The 20,945-nt window shown below is 37.7% G+C and overlaps 1 protein-coding gene across 8 annotated transcripts in view; it reads left to right on the forward strand.

The window, feature by feature from the left end:
* dnah5l (dynein, axonemal, heavy chain 5 like) overlaps nucleotides 1-20,945 on the forward strand; it is a 425,035-nt gene that overhangs the window by 230,536 nt on the left and 173,554 nt on the right. For 7 of the 8 annotated variants that reach the window (XM_069913293.1, XM_069913291.1, XM_069913294.1 and 4 more), the window contains 5 exons: nucleotides 1,470-2,134; nucleotides 9,238-9,518; nucleotides 15,018-15,233; nucleotides 19,086-19,253; nucleotides 20,014-20,232. In XM_069913293.1, coding sequence (XP_069769394.1) covers nucleotides 1,470-2,134; nucleotides 9,238-9,518; nucleotides 15,018-15,233; nucleotides 19,086-19,253; nucleotides 20,014-20,232 — 1,549 coding nt within the window. The remainder of the gene's footprint in view (nucleotides 1-1,469; nucleotides 2,135-9,237; nucleotides 9,519-15,017; nucleotides 15,234-19,085; nucleotides 19,254-20,013; nucleotides 20,233-20,945) is intronic. The other variant, XM_069913296.1, reaches the window with a different exon arrangement.

The following is a 20,945-nucleotide window of genomic DNA, read 5'->3' on the forward strand; positions in this document are numbered from 1 at the left end:
TTTAGTAGTTTACTTGTGGTGAAGAAGATTTACAGGGACTTCTTTACTCAGAGAGTGTATGGAGCAAGCTTCCAGACGAAGTGGTGGAGGCCTACTCAATATTAGCATGGATGGGAATAGAATGGAAGGTTACAGGTTGAGTGTAGGTCAGTGGGGTTAGGTGGGAGAAAGTGTGTGGCATGGAGTAGAAAGGCCAAATTGGCCGATTGCTATGCTGTAATTGCTATATGGTTCTATATAGTATATGCAAATCTTGCACCATTCACAATATATACAAATTAATATATGTTGGATGTATTTTTACTGGCGTCACTAGGGGTGGTTGTGGACCGCACCAGGTGATACCATCAGAGGGATGACACCAAAATGATTGTCTGTAAAATTTTTGGGCAGTGTTTCAACAGAAAATTATTGTTTTTTTTTAATAAAAATATACCTGTAGTGAGTTGTAACAACAAAAACATTTTTTTGTAAGCTCAACTTGCATGTATCAATATAATTTAGCCTGTTTAAAATTGAGAAAGTAATACAGGCATATTGAATTTCAACCATCAAACAGTAGAGATATATTGATTCCGTTCTTTTTTATTGACAATGTAACCAGCACAATTAATTCATATGTTTTCATATTTTTGTGTATCCTTCCAAAATATGAGGTTGATTAACCTTTTGTGTATGCCAGCTATCAGAACAATTACATCAATGTAATTATTTGCTCCCTCCCTCCCCCACTTATTTCCTTGTAACCTATTGTCTCCCATCTTTTCATCAACTTCACCCCAATTCTTCTATCATTTGCCACATTGGAGTATTTGGTCCACTGGGCAGCATGCCTTTAGGATTTGGTAGGAATCCAGAGGAAAGCATGCAGAGAACATGCAAACTTCACACAGAGAGCACCAAAGATCAGGATCAAAAGCACATTACTAGAGCAGTGAGTTAGCAGCATTTTCTGTACCTCTCCCATGCGGTCCCTAATATTGATCAAAATGACAAAAAAAGGTCAGAAATGTTAGCTTCCCTAATTCTCAACAACTGTAGCAACTCTTTAAACATTATTGTTTATTCATCATAAACTATGGGACTGCAGCTTCTTTTCACATCCTGCATCCATCAGGCTTGATCGTGTTAGATGAAAACAGAATAAATACCCAGAGCCGCCTTGCCTGGTTCTTGTTCTTTTCACTTTCATCCAAGTGTTACTTTGTCTTCTTTAAAAATCATCTTAAAACTTTGTTGAAGTTTTCAGTTACCTATTGAAATCTGTCCTTGATGTAAAATCTGTTTTCTATTCACCTTTCAGAAGTGCCACAGGACCATTAATGGCAAAGCCACTATATTTATAATATTATTGCTAGTGCATCTTAAGCAGAAGTAAGAATTTTGATGCCCCTGTATATTGTACTTCTATATATAATAATAAATTCTCATCATAATAATCCATGTGCAATAACTATTTTTTATTGCAGAACATATAATACAAGCAATCTAATGGATGACCTGAAGATTTTATACCGTATAGCTGGCCAAAAAGGTTTGGGTATGGCATTCATATTTACAGACAATGAAATAAAAGATGAATCCTTCTTGGAATACATGAACAATGTTTTAGCCTCTGGTGAAGTCTCAAACCTCTTTGCACGAGATGAAATTGATGAAATTACTCTAGACTTAATCCCTGTAATGAAAAAGGAGTATCCAAGGCGACCACCAACTGCTGAAAATCTCTATGATTACTTCCTTTCAAGAGTGCGTAGTAATCTACATGTGGTTCTTTGCTTTTCTCCTGTTGGAGAGAAGTTCCGCACTCGTTCATTGAAATTTCCAGGCCTAATTTCTGGTTGCACAATGGACTGGTTTCAACGTTGGCCCAAAGATGCTCTTGTTGCAGTTGCTCAACATTTCTTAGCTTCATACAAAATTGAGTGTACCGCACATGTTAAACAGAGTATTGTGAATACCATGGGGACACTTCAAGATACTGTTGCAGAGAAATGTGTTGAATATTTTGAACGATTTAGACGTCAGACCTATGTGACTCCTAAGTCTTACTTGTCCTTTATTGGGGGCTACAAAACAATCTATGGAGAAAAGTTTGCTCATGTGGAAATGCTGTCTGACAGAATGAAGACAGGTACACATTTATCTATTTAATAAATGTGTTGATGCTCATAAGTTATAATCATCTATAAGCAGACAATTCTGTCATTTCCCTGAGTGGATGTTGTTTAGATACTTTTTACAGGTTGATTTAGAAAACTATAATTGAGAAAACTGATATACATTTACATATTTTGGATGCTGTTTAATTAAAAACTGAAATTTTAAAACTGAAATGTGAACCAGTTTTAGTTTTTTAATTAAACAGCAACTGAAATATGTGAACAACATTCACTAAAGTAACAGTATTTTTTTTCTATCAATGCTGCTAATAAATTAAAAAAAACTATTGACAAGCTCAGTTTGGAATACTACTAAAAATGTTTTCAAACATTCTGCTGATAATATAAATTAAAATAAAATGGATAAGTTGCAAAATCAATCCATGAATATATTTGCTGCCTTATAATCTATATTTACCTTTTAATGATTGGAATGGCATTACTTCAGTTGAAAATTGAGAAAGAGTTAAAAAGAAAATAAATCAAAATTTGAATAATTAAATGGCACATGAGTTAATTAGGAATATGACAGAATATTAATTCATTCAAGTGACTAAACTTCTAATTGGTGTCTGCTAATAAATAAACTGCTCTCTTGCATTCATTAGGAGCCACATACAGTACCAATGCCATTATTATATCACTTCACTATTAATAGTGCTGCCATTGCTTGGTCAGTAGGGAAAACAGGAAGGATAGGAATAATGCTAAACAGAGGCATTGGAAATAAAATATATTTAACCTAAGATGATGGACAGTCATAACTTTTTTTTCTCATCTGCCAGCAACCCACAAACAACAAAAGTTGGCAGAATCCCTCAAACAAGAGAAACTAAGATGTGAAGCTTTTCCACTCTTCCTGGTAATAGTAAAAGTTGCCATTAAAATTTTAGGCTTCTGTTTTTAGTAACGAGCTTTTAGAGCCTCTCTGCAAACTAGCTTAGATGGAAGAAGAAATATATTTGGGAACTTGTCAAGTGAGATAAGGAAAAGAAAGAGAGATCATGAAAGTTATAAAGAGGGAATGTCATTAATCCCACTTTGCTTTATTTTTCATCCTTTAATTTATGTACATTTATGTAAGTACTTTATAGTTCAAATACATCACTTACAAATAAAAAACCTTATATCCTGATATGACTGTTGTTAACAGATCTTGTAGGTAAATGTAGTTTCACTGATGACCTTAGACAATACACTTAATTTCATTTTATTTCTTTTACCAGAAAGATTGCCTTCAAATTGTAAATTCTGAAATGCAAACTCTATCTCCCCTCACCTGCACTGTCAATTACTTTGATCTTAATGTAGCTGGACAATAAAGAGTAGGGACATGATTTGAGATTTAGGGAGGATTAGTTTTTTTTAATGCATGATTTTTAATTCAGTGATGCACCACAAAACAAGGTGATATGTAATTACACCACTAGGGCACCAGGGGTCATCCCGGTGACCTTGTATATAAAGCATTCTAGAGCTACAGTCTAGCCTTCCAGGTTTGTCTTGCAGAGAGACAAGACCTCTCAGTGTACATATTAGTTTATTAAAGCTGTCTTATACTCGCACTGCTGGTGTGGTTATTGTCAGTACACATACCACCCAACTGCACCCATGTGACCAATTAACCTACTAACTCCTAAGTCTTTGGAACATGGGAAGAAATCAGAGCACTCGTGGGAAGCCCACATGATGCATGGAGTGAATGCATTACAATATAAATTCCTTACAGACAGTATTAGATTCAAACTTGTGTTGCTGGAGCTGTAATAGCATTGCACTAACCATTACACTAACTGTGCTGTGTTTTTGGGGTATGTCAGAGCAGATCAGATTATTTTTTTTTGCCCAGATGTTTGTTTTGTGGAGGATTTTTTTAAATTTTAAGTTAAACAGATACAAGCTTCACTGGCAAAGCCAGCATTATTTCCCTTCCTGAATTACCTTTGTCAAGCTGCTGTAGTCCTGCTAATGAAGATGTTAGCATAAACATTGTTAGGTAAGGAGTAGATTAGTAAATGATGAAAAAATGGTGATAAATTTCCAACTGGATGATGTGTAAATTGGAAGAAAATCTGTAGGATGTAATGTTCTCATATACCTGCTTCCCTTGATCTTCTTGGGTAAAAAGGTGATGTTGGACGAGTCCAGGTAAAGCACTGCAATGCATAACAGTCGTGGTGTGCTAGTGGATGGAATGAATGTTTAGATGTGTGCAATGGTAATTTTTTAGATGCTAGAGCTGATAAAATGCTGCCATTTCCTATATTCTCTCTCTCTATATATGTCACAACCAATTTGTGTACCTGCTTATTACATGAATGAGGCAAGGAAGTTGCTCAATGCATGAAATGAGCAGATATATATGGCTTCTTATAATGTTAAGCTCTAAACACAAGATGAAAGAAATATATGAATTCCAGAGCTCCACAGAAATATACTGATTGTTAAGACATTAACAAGATTATAGCCTATCACTATATTTCAGTGTATAACTGTTAAAATAAAACATATTTTAATATCTAATTTAATAATCTGACAAAGTATTGCTCAGTTGAACGTGCTAATTATCATCAAATATTATTATCAACAAGTAAAGAAAAAAATGGCAATCATATATTTTACCAATTTTAAAACTAATAACCTACTTACCAAATGCCACCAATGAGAAATTTCACAATAATTTCCACAAAGGGTCAGCCATAATATGTTTTTGGGAGTCTGAAGCCACTCTTGTCCTGGTGTCATCTGCTGATCTGTGGTACTGCAGCCATGATGTGGCATACGGCTCAGGATTCCACTGAACTAGAGGAGGTTATGTAGTTTAAAAAACATAAGCACTGATATATGATTTATGAGAATTCTTGAGCATATTATTATTATCAAGTTCATGTGACTGAATCCCCTCTCACTCTCAGCAGTATTAATAACATGAACAGCTCAGTAATGGGCGTAAATCTTGGGGGATGTAGCATCCATGATCCTCCACATCATCTCTGAAAGCATGTTATTATAGAGGAAGAAGAAAGTTTAAACCTCTTACAGAGAGACGATTTTGCAGCTTCTCCATAATGAGGCGGTATTTCAGCAGACCAGACGCCTTTATCAAGGCCACACATTTCATTGAGCAGGGGTTTATACATACTTTGAGGTTGAGAAGTTTCAAGGACACTGTCATGGACATATGGTGCTGCAAACAGTTTATAAGACTAATAAGAAACTGGATAATTAATGGAGACCATTTTGTTGTTGCTTGTCAAGGTAATTTCTCTGAACTTCCTCTTTTCAACTGCCTCCTGAGCTTCGAGAGGTTTTGTACCAGGTTGCTCTTTCAGTCCATGCAGTGATCTTGTGTCTGCATAAACAATCGTAGTGGTGCATTTCTGTAAACACTCTGATAGTAAACCAAGTTCATGCAATGTGTCATACATTAGGGCTAAGTCCAATGAAAAACTGTTCTGAAGAGTCTTTTCAACAGACCTTCGTAGGTTTTTTCTGTCACTCCCAGATCTTGTTTCACCCTTCATTGCTTTTTCAAAATGAAAACATAGTGCTTCATAATTTTGCCATACTGCTGAAACTGTTTGAAACAAGCTAGCTACCCACCTGGTGTTCTAATTGAGAGCCATGCTCAGATTTAGAGGTTATCTCTGTAAACAGAGTACAATTTGTCCATAAATTAATGAAAATGATTAATTCCAAGAATTTCTCTCATCAAATCACCTACTGCAAATTCTAATCTGTAATTAAGACAGTGCCAAATTATCACATCAGGGTAATGTTCCTTGAGAATTGCAGCGACACCAGATTTGACACCAAGCATTATGCTCGCCCCATCACTAGCAAATGCTACAAGGTTCTGTTTCAAGTAAGAGTCATAAAACCCATGGTTATTGAGACAGTTCAGTTCAATTAGATCTAAGAAGATAAAATAGGGATCACCTTCCTTATCACTTTCACATTTCAAATAAACGATTAGTGTGGTTCTTAATGCTCAGGGTTGTTGATTCGTCAATGAGATCAGAACATTTGCCATTGATATGCTGGCAAATTTTCTTTTTCACATTAATGGCTATGTGATTAATTATCTCTGCAGCACTAGTGTGAGAATGCAGTCCAATTCCAATGTCAATACCATTTATGTTTTGAAGTTCCACGAAGCCAAAGTGATCAGAATATGGTCTGTCATTCTGAGCTAAATAATATGCAAAACAAAAAAATTGAACAACTTTCCTTTAGATGTGAAGCACTCATGGTGTGACATAAATTTCCAAGAGCTTATTCACTAGCTATATTTTCAACACAGAGAGCAACAATGTGAGCTTACGATAGTTCGTGATCAACAATTTTTTCTGAGAGACTTCAAGCATGTACTTCGATTGGCTCCATAAAAGGAGACTTGGTACATCTGCACCCTTTGACAGTCTCAAACTCTTAGAAGTGAAAAGTGTCAGATTGCTTATGTTTGCACATACTTTACACACAAGTGTATCATCCTTGAAATCTAACCAGGGATAAGTTTCCTTCTTTTTCTTCTACATTTCTCCATTCCAAACACCCGAATAGGGATACAAGCCTGACTTCAAAGCACCATTACTTGCAGAATACTGCATTTGGACCCTGTTAGAAAATATGAACTAGAGGCAAGCAAAACACAGCTTTTGTCACTTTTACCGTTATCACTATCAGTCTCTTGAACGTTATTCTTGTTACACTCCCCAGCTTGTTTACAAAATAAGTTAACTTTGTTTGCTTAGAAGCCATATGGTGGTTAGTGAGAAAAATGTACTTTTGCATGTAGCGAGTAATCCACAGACAACCAGCCATCACAGATGTAGCCTTACTAATGTCACTGAGTCAGAGCAGACAGCAGGGCCCACAGTGCTTTGCAGCATTCCTAAACAGATATAAAAATAACAGAAATAAAGCAAGTAAGTTTTTTGCACTTTCAGCCACCTAAATTGGAACCAAGTAATTAAGATTGAAAAAAGAACATCTAATGAACTATTGCCAAAGCCATGAATATCACTAAATACTATTCTCAAAAGTGATAGGTTGGCAATTCTGCTTTATACAATTTCTCTCACAGAAATGGTTGGACAGGAAATGAGTGTCGATACTCACAATATCCTCACACATGTCAGGTATTGCATGATTTAGACCAATACAAATCCTGTTTAGTCTTTAAATATATAAAAAGTTAAAGAAGCTTGAATCTTTACATAAATATTGTCGCATCTATACAAATTTAAAAAATTATGTTTTGGAAGTGGCAAATATTAATTGGGAGGAGACCAACCATTTTGGGAGGTTCAGAAATGTGTTTTGTCTCATTTATTGCCTCACTAAATTACTTTTTCCTATCAACACAAAGAGAAAAAGAGCCTCTTTTCAATCAACTATAGTTGGTGGAGCTCGGCCAAGGGGTTGATTCGTTATTAATGATAGTTGAAATAATGTAAAACTAGCTTATAGTTGAGAATTTTTTTTTCATTAAAAAAAAACCTAAATGTATCCAGATGCAGGAGGATTTTGGATGTTTACATTGAATATTTCATCAAAATCAGGCTGAAGATAAGCGAGCAGTGAATTTTTCTTTCATTATTTTTGACTTTTAACCTTTAAGTTTCGATGTTCATTCTTTGCTTAATAGAGCTCTGACTTGGAATCCAGTGGTACCCATTGGAAAGAGCAGGAAAATTTTCACACTTGTGTATTTCCCAGTTTCCTAGGACAATGGGTCGAGTGAGGAGGAATTTCACAAATACCTAAAAGACAGTCACAGCTCCAGGATTTCACCCAAAACAATCAATTATCCTAATGTTATTAGTGGCATTTTTTTCCCCTTCCAGCCACCACACACTCTCCCCATCCCCCACCCCAACATCCGCTTCCATAAAATCCCCTCTATTTAATATGCGACCACCATTAAATTCCCCACTTGTTTATTTTGCCTTTTTTTTTTACAGAGGTGCCAGACCGGCTCTCCAGTGAGCTCCGGCAGCACTGCACACCTGATGATGACAAAGTGTAGGTCAAACAAGCTCTTCATCCCTTTATCATTGTTGGAAACACACTCATTTAGACAAATGGGAAAGTTCCACCCAATATAGACGGTGGATAGGCTTTGGGGTGAAAGGTGAATCATTTGCTACAAGATACTCAGATACAGATCTCCTCTTATTGCCACACTCTTTTTGTATCTGATGCAGCATAAGTGGGCCATCACCCTGAATTGTTCACTTGCTTCTTACTGCAAAATACTGCATGACTTGCTGAGTATTCATAGCACTTTCTGTTTTTATTTCATTCAGATTAAGAAGGTTATCAGCTGAGCAGAATTATTTTCAGTGTATACATCACCCATTGTAATTTCAACAGTTGTGTTCCAATTTTTAATAAGGGCAAATAATTAAACTATTCAATATAGTATTAGAAAAATCATAATCAATATCTGTCCCTTATATGAATGTTTCACTTTTTAATCCTTTTACTTCATGGTTTAAGAGTGAAAGGGAAAATGTTTAGGGAGAACATGAGGGGGATCTTTTTCGCAGAGAGTGGAATGAGGTGGTGAATGCTGTCTCAATTTTAACATTTAAGAAGAATTTGGACAGGTACATGGATGTGAGATGTATGGAGGACTATGAACTGGGTGCAGGTCCGTAGGACTAGGCGAAGGGGCCTGTTTTTGTGCTGTAATATTCTATGGTTCTATGATCTAATGAATAACTCAATATGGTCAATGCAATGTTATTGCCCAAAGAGAGTATATATGTGGAAGACACACTATCAGGTCAGAATTGCAGAGCTCTATGGCTACTGGACATAATTATAGTCCTGCGGATTGTGAACAAAAAAAATAGGACTTTAAAATAAATAGAATCCTGGAGGTGTACAATGAATGTTTCCCTTGGAATAAAGTTCTGTGGTTTGATGCTGCTGCTTTCCAACATCCTTTGCAAATGTCTTGTGAATATTGTTCTTAAAAGTGTTGTAAGAATGCATTGAGCAAGTCATCATTTTATTTTAGCAAGACCAGCTCTTGTTTACTTCTACACATTTTTCTCCTGTGCAGGTTTGGCAAAGCTAATGGAAGCTGAGGTGTCAGTAAATGAGCTATCCAAACAACTTGTGATTAAGGAAAAAGACTTGGCAGTTGCTTCAAAAAAAGCTGATGAAGTTCTGCAAGAAGTGACCTTAAAGGCACAGGCTGCTGAGATTGTTAAAACACAGGTTCAAAAGGTGAAAGACAAAGCTCAGCTCCTTGTAGATGAAATCGCTGCTGACAAACGTGTAGCTGAAACAAAGCTGGAAGCAGCTAAACCTGCATTGGAAGAAGCAGAAGCAGCTTTACAGGTTTGTAACCAATACTTGAATATACTTGGTAGGTCATTGAGGATTGCAGTGGAGCAGAGGGATCTGGGGATACAGATACAATACATAATTCCCTGAAAATGGTATCATAGGTAGATAGGGTTGTAAAGAGAGCTTTTGGCATATTGGCCTTTATAAATCAAAATAATGAGTATAGGAGTTGAGGTGTCATGGTAAAGTTGTATAAGACATTGGTGAGGTTAAAGTTGGAGTATTGTGTGCAGTTTTGGTCACCTAACTACAGGAAAGATATCAATAAAATTAAAGAGTGTAGAGATATACTAGGATATTGCTGGGATTTCAGGAACTGAGTTACAGGGAAAGGTTAATCAGGTTGGACTTTATTGCCTGGAATAAAGAATGGGGGGAGATTTGATATAGTTATTTAAAATTATGAGGGCCATAGACAGAGTAATTATAGGTGGCTTTTTCCACTGAGAGTAAGTAAGATACGAACCAGAGGACATGGGTTAAGGGTGAAAGGGGAATATATGTGGGAACTTCTTCACACCGAGAATAGTGGGAATGTGGAATGAGCTGCAAGCTGAATTGATGAATGCGGGCTCAATTTTAACATTTAAGAAAAGTTTAGACAAGTACATGGATGGGAGGACTATGAAGGGCTTTGGACTGGGTGCAGGTCAGTGGGACTAGGCAGAATAATAGTTTGACCAGTCTAGAAGGGCTGAAGGGCCTGTTTTCTGTGCTGTAATGTTCTATGATTCTATAAATGTATCTGAAATGGTGTTTTTTTTTAAAAACTTTTTCATTGCATTGTGATATTTTTGTCCTTTTGCCTGTTCCCGAATATTTATTAACCTGTTACTGAAGAAAAGTTATCTTTGCCAGTTGATGTGTGTTTTTGGTGTAGGAGTTCTAACCTGCAATGTCAATACAGAATGCTCATTGGTTTTATCAATGGTGCTAAAGAGAATCCCCCAAGGAAGGTTTTTTTGCAGATCAGCCTTTTCCTGTCCTCCATGCAATACTAGTCAGTAATGCACTGAAATCAAATGACAGTGCATCTGAGCTCCCACTCTTCTGCAGGCCTCAGCACCCTGACTTCAGCGTAGAGCTCAAATGTGCTCCTTGTAGCTGGAACTGATTTATATCTGTCCTCTACACTTTATGCCATGGCATACATAGTGTGATCCCATTCACTTTAATGGAGCTGCTAACCTGGGTGGGAAAAGTAAGTGAAAGGTAACCAGTTTCCCCTCTGTTAATATTCATGTTTTTCATCAACTTAGATCAGTTAGATGATGCCGATTTAGTTGCCCATTCAGAGCCAGCTCTTCAGCGCTTGACGTCCTGCTTTGCGGAAACTGCCAAAATGTTTGGCCTGGAAGTCAGCCTGAAGAAAACTGAGGTCCTCCATCAGCCAGCTCCCCACCATGACTACCAGCCCCCCCACATCTCCATCGGGCACACAAAACTCAAAACGGTCAACCAGTTTACCTATCTCGGCTGCACCATTTCATCAGATGCAAGGATCGACAATGAGATAGACAACAGACTAGCCAAGGCAAATAGCGCCTTTGGAAGACTACACAAAAGAGTCTGGAAAAACAACCAACTGAAAAACCTCACAAAGATAAGCGTATACAGAGCCATTGTCATACCCACACTCCTGTTCGGCTCCGAATCATGGGTCCTCTACCGGCACCACCTACGGCTCCTAGAACGCTTCCACCAGCGTTGTCTCCGCTCCATCCTCAACATCCATTGGAGCGCTTTCATCCCTAACGTCGAAGTACTCGAGATGGCAGAGGTCGACAGCATCGAGTCCACGCTGCTGAAGATCCAGCTGCGCTGGATGGGTCACGTCTCCAGAATGGAGGACCATCGCCTTCCCAAGATCGTGTTCTATGGTGAGCTCTCCACTGGTCACCGAGACAGAGGTGCACCAAAGAAAAGGTACAAGGACTGCCTAAAGAAATCTCTTGGTGCCTGCCACATTGACCACCGCCAGTGGGCTGATAACGCCTCAAACCGTGCATCTTGGCGCCTCACAGTTTGGCGGGCAGCAACCTCCTTTGAAGAAGACGGCAGAGCCCACCTCACTGACAAAAGGCAAAGGAGGAAAAACCCAACACCCAACCCCAACCAACCAATTTTCCCCTGCAACCGCTGCATCTGTGTCTGCCTGTCCCGCATCGGACTTGTCAGCCACAAACGAGCCTGCAGCTGACGTGGACTTTTTACCCCCTCCATAAATCTTCGTCCGCGAAGCCAAGCCAAAGAAAAGACATTTCTGATTATCCAAAACCCGCGGACTGGATGTGTATCGGTTAACTGTGTTTTTCGGATAACTGAGAAATTGCTTTAAGCCGCCCAGTAGCATCAGCAGAATACATGTATTGGCCGTCACCAATCCCTGACACTTCTCCGCCACTGTTGTGGAACCTGCCCGGTACCCCGTGATCCCCGCTCTGATACCCGACACCTCCCCACCACCATGATAGAACCTGCCCGAGTTCCCCGTTCCTGCCCTCCATAAAATCGGTTCGCCCTGCCCCCTGCGGTTAAACTAATGTTCCCCAATTAAATTCTGACGCTGATTCTGGGGACAGCTGAGAACAAAGTACAGTGGAGGGTAAAGAAGAAATGGAAAGCGAGAGGGGAGAGAGTTACCTGAAATGAGGACAATCTCCCCATGCACTGCCTAACCCACTGATTTCCTCCAGTCACTCATTGTTGTTACCAAACTAGCGATAACAGTGCATCAGAGCTCCAAATGAGCACGTCGGGTGAAAATTTTTTTCCAACTTGTGATGTCATGTTGCTGCCGAAAAAAATTCAGATAACTGAGAATTTCGGTTAAGTGGTTTTCGGATAATTGAAAACGTACTGCATTTAAAAATACATTTACTGTTCTTCATCTTTTTAAATAATTTTAATCAACTAATTTATTTCAATGTATTTTTAAAAGATTATTAGAAACGTAGAAATATTTGAAAAGGCCTTTGACAGCAATAACATTATAAGGCAATCAGAATGACCTGGAGGGGGCAGTGGGCAGTGTTTCAAAATTCACCAACTGAAGCCTTGTCCCTGCTCAGAGACAGTGATCTGGCAGTGTGACCAAACCTTGATTTGTTGCTCAGAACTTAGTGCAGTCTCTGGGGATGCATGGGGGAAAATGCGTGGCTTGAGCTATGTTAAATGAGATTTGGCCTGGAATCTAAAATTATGTGGCAGACACAAGAAATTGTTTAAATATGCACAAAGAAACCCCAACTATTTCCTGGCTGAACGAAAAGCAACAATAACATAACAATCTGATTGCTGGCATTACCAGTTGAAGCAACATTTAACATTTTCTGTATAAGAAATTAAGGATCTTATAAACCTATAATTTCAATAAGACATTAATTTTATTTGCATTGTTTATGATACTTTAAGGTCTGATTGTATTTTAATAATGTAAGGGCAAAATTAAGTTGACAGTTTAGATAAATGTTTATGAGTAAAACCTTGCACAGATAGGGTCAATTAATTTTTTCAACCGAAAAATTCACTAATTCAAAACCAATAGAGTACAAATCCGATTATCCAAAATCAGATTCTCAGAAATCCTTATTTATCTGAAACATTTAAAAAGTTTTGGATAAATGAAGATATCTGAAACAGATCAGAAATCCTCATTTATCCAACATTTTTTTGGAGCTCAACTGACCGGTGTCATCGGGCTGCCTGCAGCAGCAGGGTCCTTGGGCTCCCAGACAGGAACGGGGACCTCGGGCTCCTGGCAAGAGTGGGGCCTCGGTGGGGAGGTGTCAGCAATTGGCGGCAGCCAGCATTTTTTTGGGGTGAGAATTAAACATTATTTTAAAGCTTAAAAAGCCTTCCCTTGTTATTTGTTATTGTTTAAAAACTGTTTACCTACCTTGGCTGCACCATTTCATCTGATGCAAGGATCAACAAAGAGATAGACAACAGACTCGCCAAGGCAAATAGTGCCTTTGGAAGACTACACAAGAGTCTGGAAAAACAATCAAACGAAGAAACACACAAGGATCAGCGTGTACAGAGCTGTTGTCATACCCACGTTCCTGTTCGGCTCCGAATCATGGGTCCTCTACCGGCATCACCTACGGCTCCTAGAACACTTTCATCAGCGCTGTCTCCGTTCCATCCTCAACATTCATTGGAATGACTTCATCACCAACATCGAAGTACTCGAGCTGGCAGAGTCCGCAAGCATCAAATCCATGCTGCTGAAGACACAACTGCGCTGGGTGGGTCACGTCTCCAGAATGGAGGACCATTGCCTTCCCAAGATCGTGTTCTATGGTGAGCTCTCCACTGGTCACCGAGACAGAGGTGCACCAAAGAAGAGGTACAAGGACTGCTTAAAGAAATCTCTTGGTGCCTGCCACATTGACCACTGCCAGTGGGCTGATCTCGCATCAAACCGTGCATCTTGGCACCTCACAGTTCGGCGGGCAGCAACCTCCTTTGAAGAAGACAAAAGACAAAGGAGGAAAAACCCAAAACCCAACCCCAACCAACCAATTTTCCCTTGCAACTGTTGCAACTGTGCCTGCCTGTCCCGCATCGGACTTGTCAGTCACCAACAAGCCTGCAGCAGACGTGGATATACCCCTCCATAAATTTTCGTCCGCGAAGCCAAGCCAAAGAAAGAAAAAAAAGAAACACTGTTACAAGTGATTTGCTGTTGCTACTGGGCTGTTTTTAAAAAATAACCAGTTATCTGGAAATAAAAGTTTATCTGACATAAGATCAGTCCCGATCAGTTCAGATAATCATTATCAAATCAGAAAATTGTTCATGTTTTGGAACTTCAAGAGATAGCTGATTAATAATTAAATAAATAGAATATCAGTTCTTAAAGTTGTAGTTTTCTTTAATTATTTCATTATGTCAGTAGGCTTTCATTTAATAACTGATTAATTTAATCATTGTTCTCATATTTGTAATACGTCTAGTTGATAAATGTGATCATTTATGGAAGAATTCCTGTAAACCCATTGCATGGTGGGAGGATATAATGAGCCAAAGGAAAGCGAGTTTCAATTTAGATATATAATTATGAGTGCAATTTAGGAATATAATGATGTTCTTTGTGTTGTTGACATTGGCTTTGAGAGTGTAGCCATCTATAGAGATGAGAGAAAATTTATGATTTCAGTTTTCATCTTACCACAGCAACCTTTGCCTCACTAAATCAGAAATATTCATTTGATTGCATTCATTTCTTTCCCTCCCTTCTCTGCATCTCAAAACTCACTTATTTTCTCTCTTTCACAGTTCTGACAGAGTGTGAAGTATTCAGTTTATTGTCTTTTCAAATTTACTGCTTGGCTTTCTGAATGTTTCCAGCATTTTCATGTTTTTATTTTATTCCTACAAAAGCAGTTTTTAAAAATTTCAGGACAGTTTGTATATTTTTTTTCTTGAATCAATGGTTAAAACTTTTTAAAAATGAAAAATAATATTGTTTTAAAATATTTACAGACAATTAAACCAGCTGATATTGCCACCGTGCGCAAATTAGGCAAGCCACCTCACTTGATTATGAGAATCATGGACTGTGTGTTGCTCCTTTTCCAAAGAAAATTAGATCTTGTAACTCTTGATCCAGATCGGCCCTGCATGAAACCTTCCTGGGGAGAAGCTTCAAAACTGATGAACAACTCCTCATTTCTCAACATGTTGCTAACATTCCCAAAGGTAACAAGCAATAATTGTGGTTTTCTTATTCATATATAATATTTCCTATGAAAATTATTACATTTATTTAAAGGTTTGGACCCTATGTTATTTTGATATGAATTTTAAGTGAATGGAGACGGCATGTTTAGTGCAACAGTTAGCGCAATGCTGTTACAGCGCCAGTGACTGAGGATCAGCAAGGAGTTTGTACATTCTCCCCTTGCCAGCGTGGATTTCCTCAGAGTGCTCTGGTTTCCTCCCACAGTTCCAAAAAAATGTATTGGGTTTTTTAGGTTAATTGGGTGTAATTGAGCGGCACAAGCTCATTGACCAAAAAGATTGTTACCGTGCTCTATGTCAATGTTGAACTTCCTTTTGTAATCTAGATTCCTTGCACCATCTCCTATGTAGAGTTAAGAGGGTGACTATTTGACCTGATTCCACACCTCCTCACTGACCTCCAGAGCTGGATTTTCTATCTTATTTCCCTTTTCCTGCGAGTGATCAAGGAAAACTTATCCATGTGAATGTGTGATTCTTTTCATTGGTACTAAATGGGACAAATCAATTTGACATCAAAATATTTTTTTTTAATTGTGGGTATCCATGGGGATCCATTAGCATAGTGTTTAGCACAAAGCTGTTACAGTACCAACAATCGGGACTGGGGTACGAATCCCACGCTGTTTATAAGGAATTTGTACGTTCTCCCCATGTCTGTGTGGGTTTTCCCTGCGGGCTCTGGTTTGCTCCCACTGTTCAAAAACGTACCATGGGTTGTAGGTCAATTTGGTGTAATTGGGCGGGATGGGTTCGTGGGCCTGCTGTATGTCTTAAAAAAATAATAAGATCAGGTATTTTGACTTGCATTTTGAAATATCTGGAGGAAAGCTTCTTGACATTACAAATTCTAACTGCTTTTACTGTGTAATTTGATTCAGGAAATTCTACACCATAATTTTAAAGTACTGCCTGTTATTTTATACAAGTTTTGCAGTATATTTGATACAATTTATCACACTAATATTAAATGATGATTTATGATATTGTTTGATTTTTAATTGCATAATATTCATCAGGATATATGAAATAACAACATCATACAAAATCCTGAAGATATGCTGTTTGGGAATTAGAATACAGTCAAATATTGCATGCTCAATTTTAACTTCTATAGTATATGTTTTTAAAGGATCTTTTTCTCTCATTAATGGCTTTGCATTGCCAAGCAAGTGTTATTCAGTTAAATGCTACAAAATTCCTGAGCATGACCAGAAGTAAAATGGACTGCCATTTGCTGCGCTGGTGTAAGGGCACTGAATGTGATGAATGAAAAATTTATCCTGCAGTGGCATACTTAAATCCAAATGTGCTAGTAAAATAACTGGAATACCCTGCAATGAGTATGGTGTGGGTTCAGAAAGTATCTAATATAGATCTAAGATAAAGCACTGAATGGAAATTTAACTGAGAGATATTTTGTGCATTTATCATCTTATAAATGTGAGGTTGGACAATTTGGCTATTGGACAACTTGACGTTGCCTGTTTTGGCCTGATTGATGTCTGCAACCAGCACCATTTGCATTGCTCGCTGGTTGCATTCGTCAGCAGTGGAACTGATACCAAAGGTGGATAGCAGTGCATAAAGGTCGCCTGTTCCTCTTAAAGTGCAAGAATTGATGGGAATCATTTATAAACTATATTTGAGTTGTAGAAAATTCAAGACTGACCGAACAGAGAGAAGGAATTATGGTTTTTTTCAGATTCCATCAGAGATCTTGGTAGGAGAAGTGAAATAGCAGCATTTTGTCTCGGCATTGGGGCAAGCCTCTTAAACTAATACTCAAGAAGCAACAGAAAGGAGGTTTTTAATGGAGAGCAAATGAACTGAAAATAATGGATCTGAAAACAAGAAAAGAAATGCTGGAAGAATATTTTGTTAAACGGCATCTGTGGAAAGAAAATCAGTCAATGTGATCCTCATAATGAGGGGAAGAGTGGAAGGTTTACTATCTTCAAAGCAGTGTTTGGGGGGGGAGGAATGAAATGCCATATGAAGATAGAACCATAGAGCATTATAACACAGAATACCAGGTTAAAATCAGGTGATAAGAAGCTTGATACCTGATCACTAGCCAAGACATTTAAAGGATAAAGGAAGAGAAATGGGCATAAACAGGATAATGAGAAGCAATATGTGAGCAGTTTCCCTGAAATTGGACAATTAATTGTTCATTAAAGAAGATTGCATTGTTTCAAGGCAGAAGATAAAACATTGTTCTTCTAGTTTACTTTGGGACTCACTATGACAGAAGATGAATCTGCAGACAGACAGGACAGAAAAGGGGTGGGATTGAGAGTTTAAGGGGACAGGCAGTGGGAAAGTCACGATCACATGCAGACTGAGTATGCATTCTCTGCAAAATGTTGTTACCCTAATGTAGAGGAGGCCACATTGTGAAGAGTGAATCCAGAACATTAGATTGGAAGAAGTGCAAGTGAGTTGGCTCTTCACCAGGAATGTTTGTTTGGGACCCTGAATGGTGGGAAGTGAAAAAGTGAATAGATAGGTGTGGCATCTCTGGTTGCATGGGAAGGTGCAAGACAATTGGGGAAGGTGGGTGGGAACAGAAGAGTGGATGGGGAAATATGTGGTAAAAGAAACATATTTAATGATATAAAATAATACCACAACCTCATTATACACATAACAACTATCCGAAATGGAACTTGATTTGTCGTGATTTGTCCAGATTTGGTTTTAATCTGATTGATGGATTTGTACTAAAACTATAGTATAAATCCATTAAATGAAAGGATCATGTGCATTTACTCTGATCCCTTGCCGATTAATTAGTGATGGCAATTCTGGAGGTCAGTGAATATGAATACAAAAGTAACATGTCAGTGGAAAATTAGGATGTCAAAACATAGTTGATTATGTAATTGAGCCTAAGGTTTCAAAGAAGTTCCTGGGGCAAGACCAACACTTAGAAAAATACTCTCCTGATAATTTTTTACTGCTGTAGATGGCACTAATCAAGCACATCCATTGGTATTGAAACACCATACAGTAAAGGAAAAAGTCATTTTGGTTACAATACTTGTGCTGACTATTGAGCCAATTTAAATTGCACATGTGCTTACTTACAGTCTATATCCCTCCATTTCATGTGTATTTAAATGCCTGTCTAAATGTTTCTTAATTATTGCTATTCTATCCCTTTCACCACTTCTCCTTTCAGTGCTTTGCCTTGCAAATCTCCTTTCATCTTTCTCCTCCTCACCTTAAATCTATGTTCTCCAGTACTTGACAATTCCACCCTGGGAAATGTATGCTCTGACAACCTTCCCTATATATGTGTCATACAATTTTATATACTGGCCTCCTACTCTCCAAAGAAAGCAATCTCACTTTGTTCAACTTCTCCTTATAGCTAATCCTCTCTAATCCAGGCAACATCTTTTTGAACTTCTGCACCCTCTCCAAAGCCTCCACATTCTTGTAAGGCAGTGGACCAAAACTGTACACAATAATCCAATGTGACCCAACCAAGGTTTCATGTAGATCCATACTACTTACTCAATGCGCTGACCAATAGCCATATGCTATTTTTACCATCTTATGTACTTAATGAGATCCATGGACTTGTATCAGAAGATTTCTCTCTATTTGATATGGTTAGCACAGTAGCGGTTAGTGCAACGTTATTACAGCACCAGCGACCTAGGTTCGAATACGGCACTGTTTGTAAAGAGCTTGTACATTTGTTCCAGTTTCCTTCCATCTTGCAAGTCATGGAAAATTTTGCTTATCCATTTAATTCACTCTGCTTAAAAGATTTTATGTACTTTGCTTAATCTACAGGATAGCATTACTGAAGAGGTAGTGGATCTGCTGCAACCGTACCTGGATATGGATGACTACAATCTTGAGACTGCCAAGAAAGTATGTGGGAACGTGGCAGGCCTGTGTTCATGGACAAAGGCCATGGCAAGCTTCTTTGATATAAATAAAGAAGTACTTCCATTGAAGGTATAACATGAATGTGTGACATAAGATTGCACACCTTATGACATGTGTAATCTATAATCTGGCACTTCTTATAAATATTCTTTAATATTTAGTTATTAAATGGTGATATCTGTGATTGTCATCAATTATGCTGCAATGGATTTTATTCAGGATATTGTTCATTTTGTTCAGCATATTGTGAATTAGTTACTGTGACCTGCTTTCAATTTTTTTTATTATAAAAATTACAGTGAAGTAATTTTAATGAATTGAGGCATTTACCAAGCAACTCGATGTCTAAAATTTATGTAGAGTACACATATTAAATGCCTTAATTCAACAATGGGATCTCACTCTATCCATGAAAGTGCCTGCAGGTATTGCATTTCTTACTTTGGCGTCTTTTATTTTCTGTTTGGTTTTAGTTTCACAAAGTTTAATTTCTGGGCTGAGTGTTTATGCACAGTATAACATTTATATTTCTCCTTTTCAGCAAATGCAATGCACATAGTGCTGGAGAATAAAAAAAATATGTACTGGGCTGGACCTCAGCAGCAACAGAATTTCTTGTTTTCCTTTATTTCAGCAAATTTCAGCTTTGAATACATTTTAATGTTATAGCTATAGCTGTTTTAATTAAGATAAAACTGCTTTAATTTGCATGAGTACCAAAAAATAATAAACAATTAATAGATTTTTGACATGGTTGTAGAATCAGCCTGTATATTTTTCACTTTGTCCATACTTGTAATTACTTAAAATGTGTCTTATTTGCAAAAAGGCAAATCTGACTCTGCAAGAAGCCAAACTGGTTGTTGCCCAGGAAGAACTAAACAATGCCCAAGCACAGCTGGATGAGAAGCAGCGTGAGCTAGATGAAGTGCAGGCCATGTATGATGCAGCAATGTCGGAAAAACAAGCATTACTTGATGATGCTGAGGGTTGTAGGAAGAAGATGAATAATGCCACTGCTCTTATCGAAGGCCTGGGTGGTGAAAAGGTGAACTTTCATTTGACATTAGCACAATGGCAATATTTAATGAATATTATTAAATATTCAAATCCATTTATTGTCTTGCCAGATAAAACTAAGCAATCATGTATGACAGTAGCAAAGAAAATACTGATAATATTACATTCTTACCACCAGTTTTAATTTTTAAAGAGCATATCACATTCATTGAGGATTTGCATGAGAACCATAAGGGCTTTTTCCCAACAGCTGTCAAACTCTTGAACCTTCCTATATACCTTAACTATAAATTACTCTTGGACCTCTGAAAAATGTCTGCACTATTGAAACACTACTTTTCATTAATTGCAACTGTGCATATTGCTTTATCATTTTATATGTCTTTTTATGTCTTGGCATGTTGTGGTGATTTAATTTATTCTATTGTATCTTACATACCTGTGCGACCATAGTAAGAATCTCTCATGTATGTATATTGTACTTATGAATTTGATAATAAACTCTTATCTCACTTCATATCTGTGACCATTGCCGCTGAAGTAAATAAAACATCAAACTTTTATTGTAAGGTCTGAAGAAATAAATAAAACTATTAATATCATTCTAAAAATTGAAAATAGATTATCAATAGCTTCTGTAAAATCTAAAGGTTTGGAATTTTTTGTAGATATTTGTTGCTTGGCATCAATAAATAGTTCATTCAAATCCTTGCAGTTCATTCCCAAACATAAAGCATAAAT

The sequence above is a fragment of the Narcine bancroftii genome, chromosome 1, assembly GCF_036971445.1.
Source record: "Narcine bancroftii isolate sNarBan1 chromosome 1, sNarBan1.hap1, whole genome shotgun sequence".
In the NCBI taxonomy this organism is placed as follows: Eukaryota; Metazoa; Chordata; class Chondrichthyes; order Torpediniformes; family Narcinidae; genus Narcine; species Narcine bancroftii.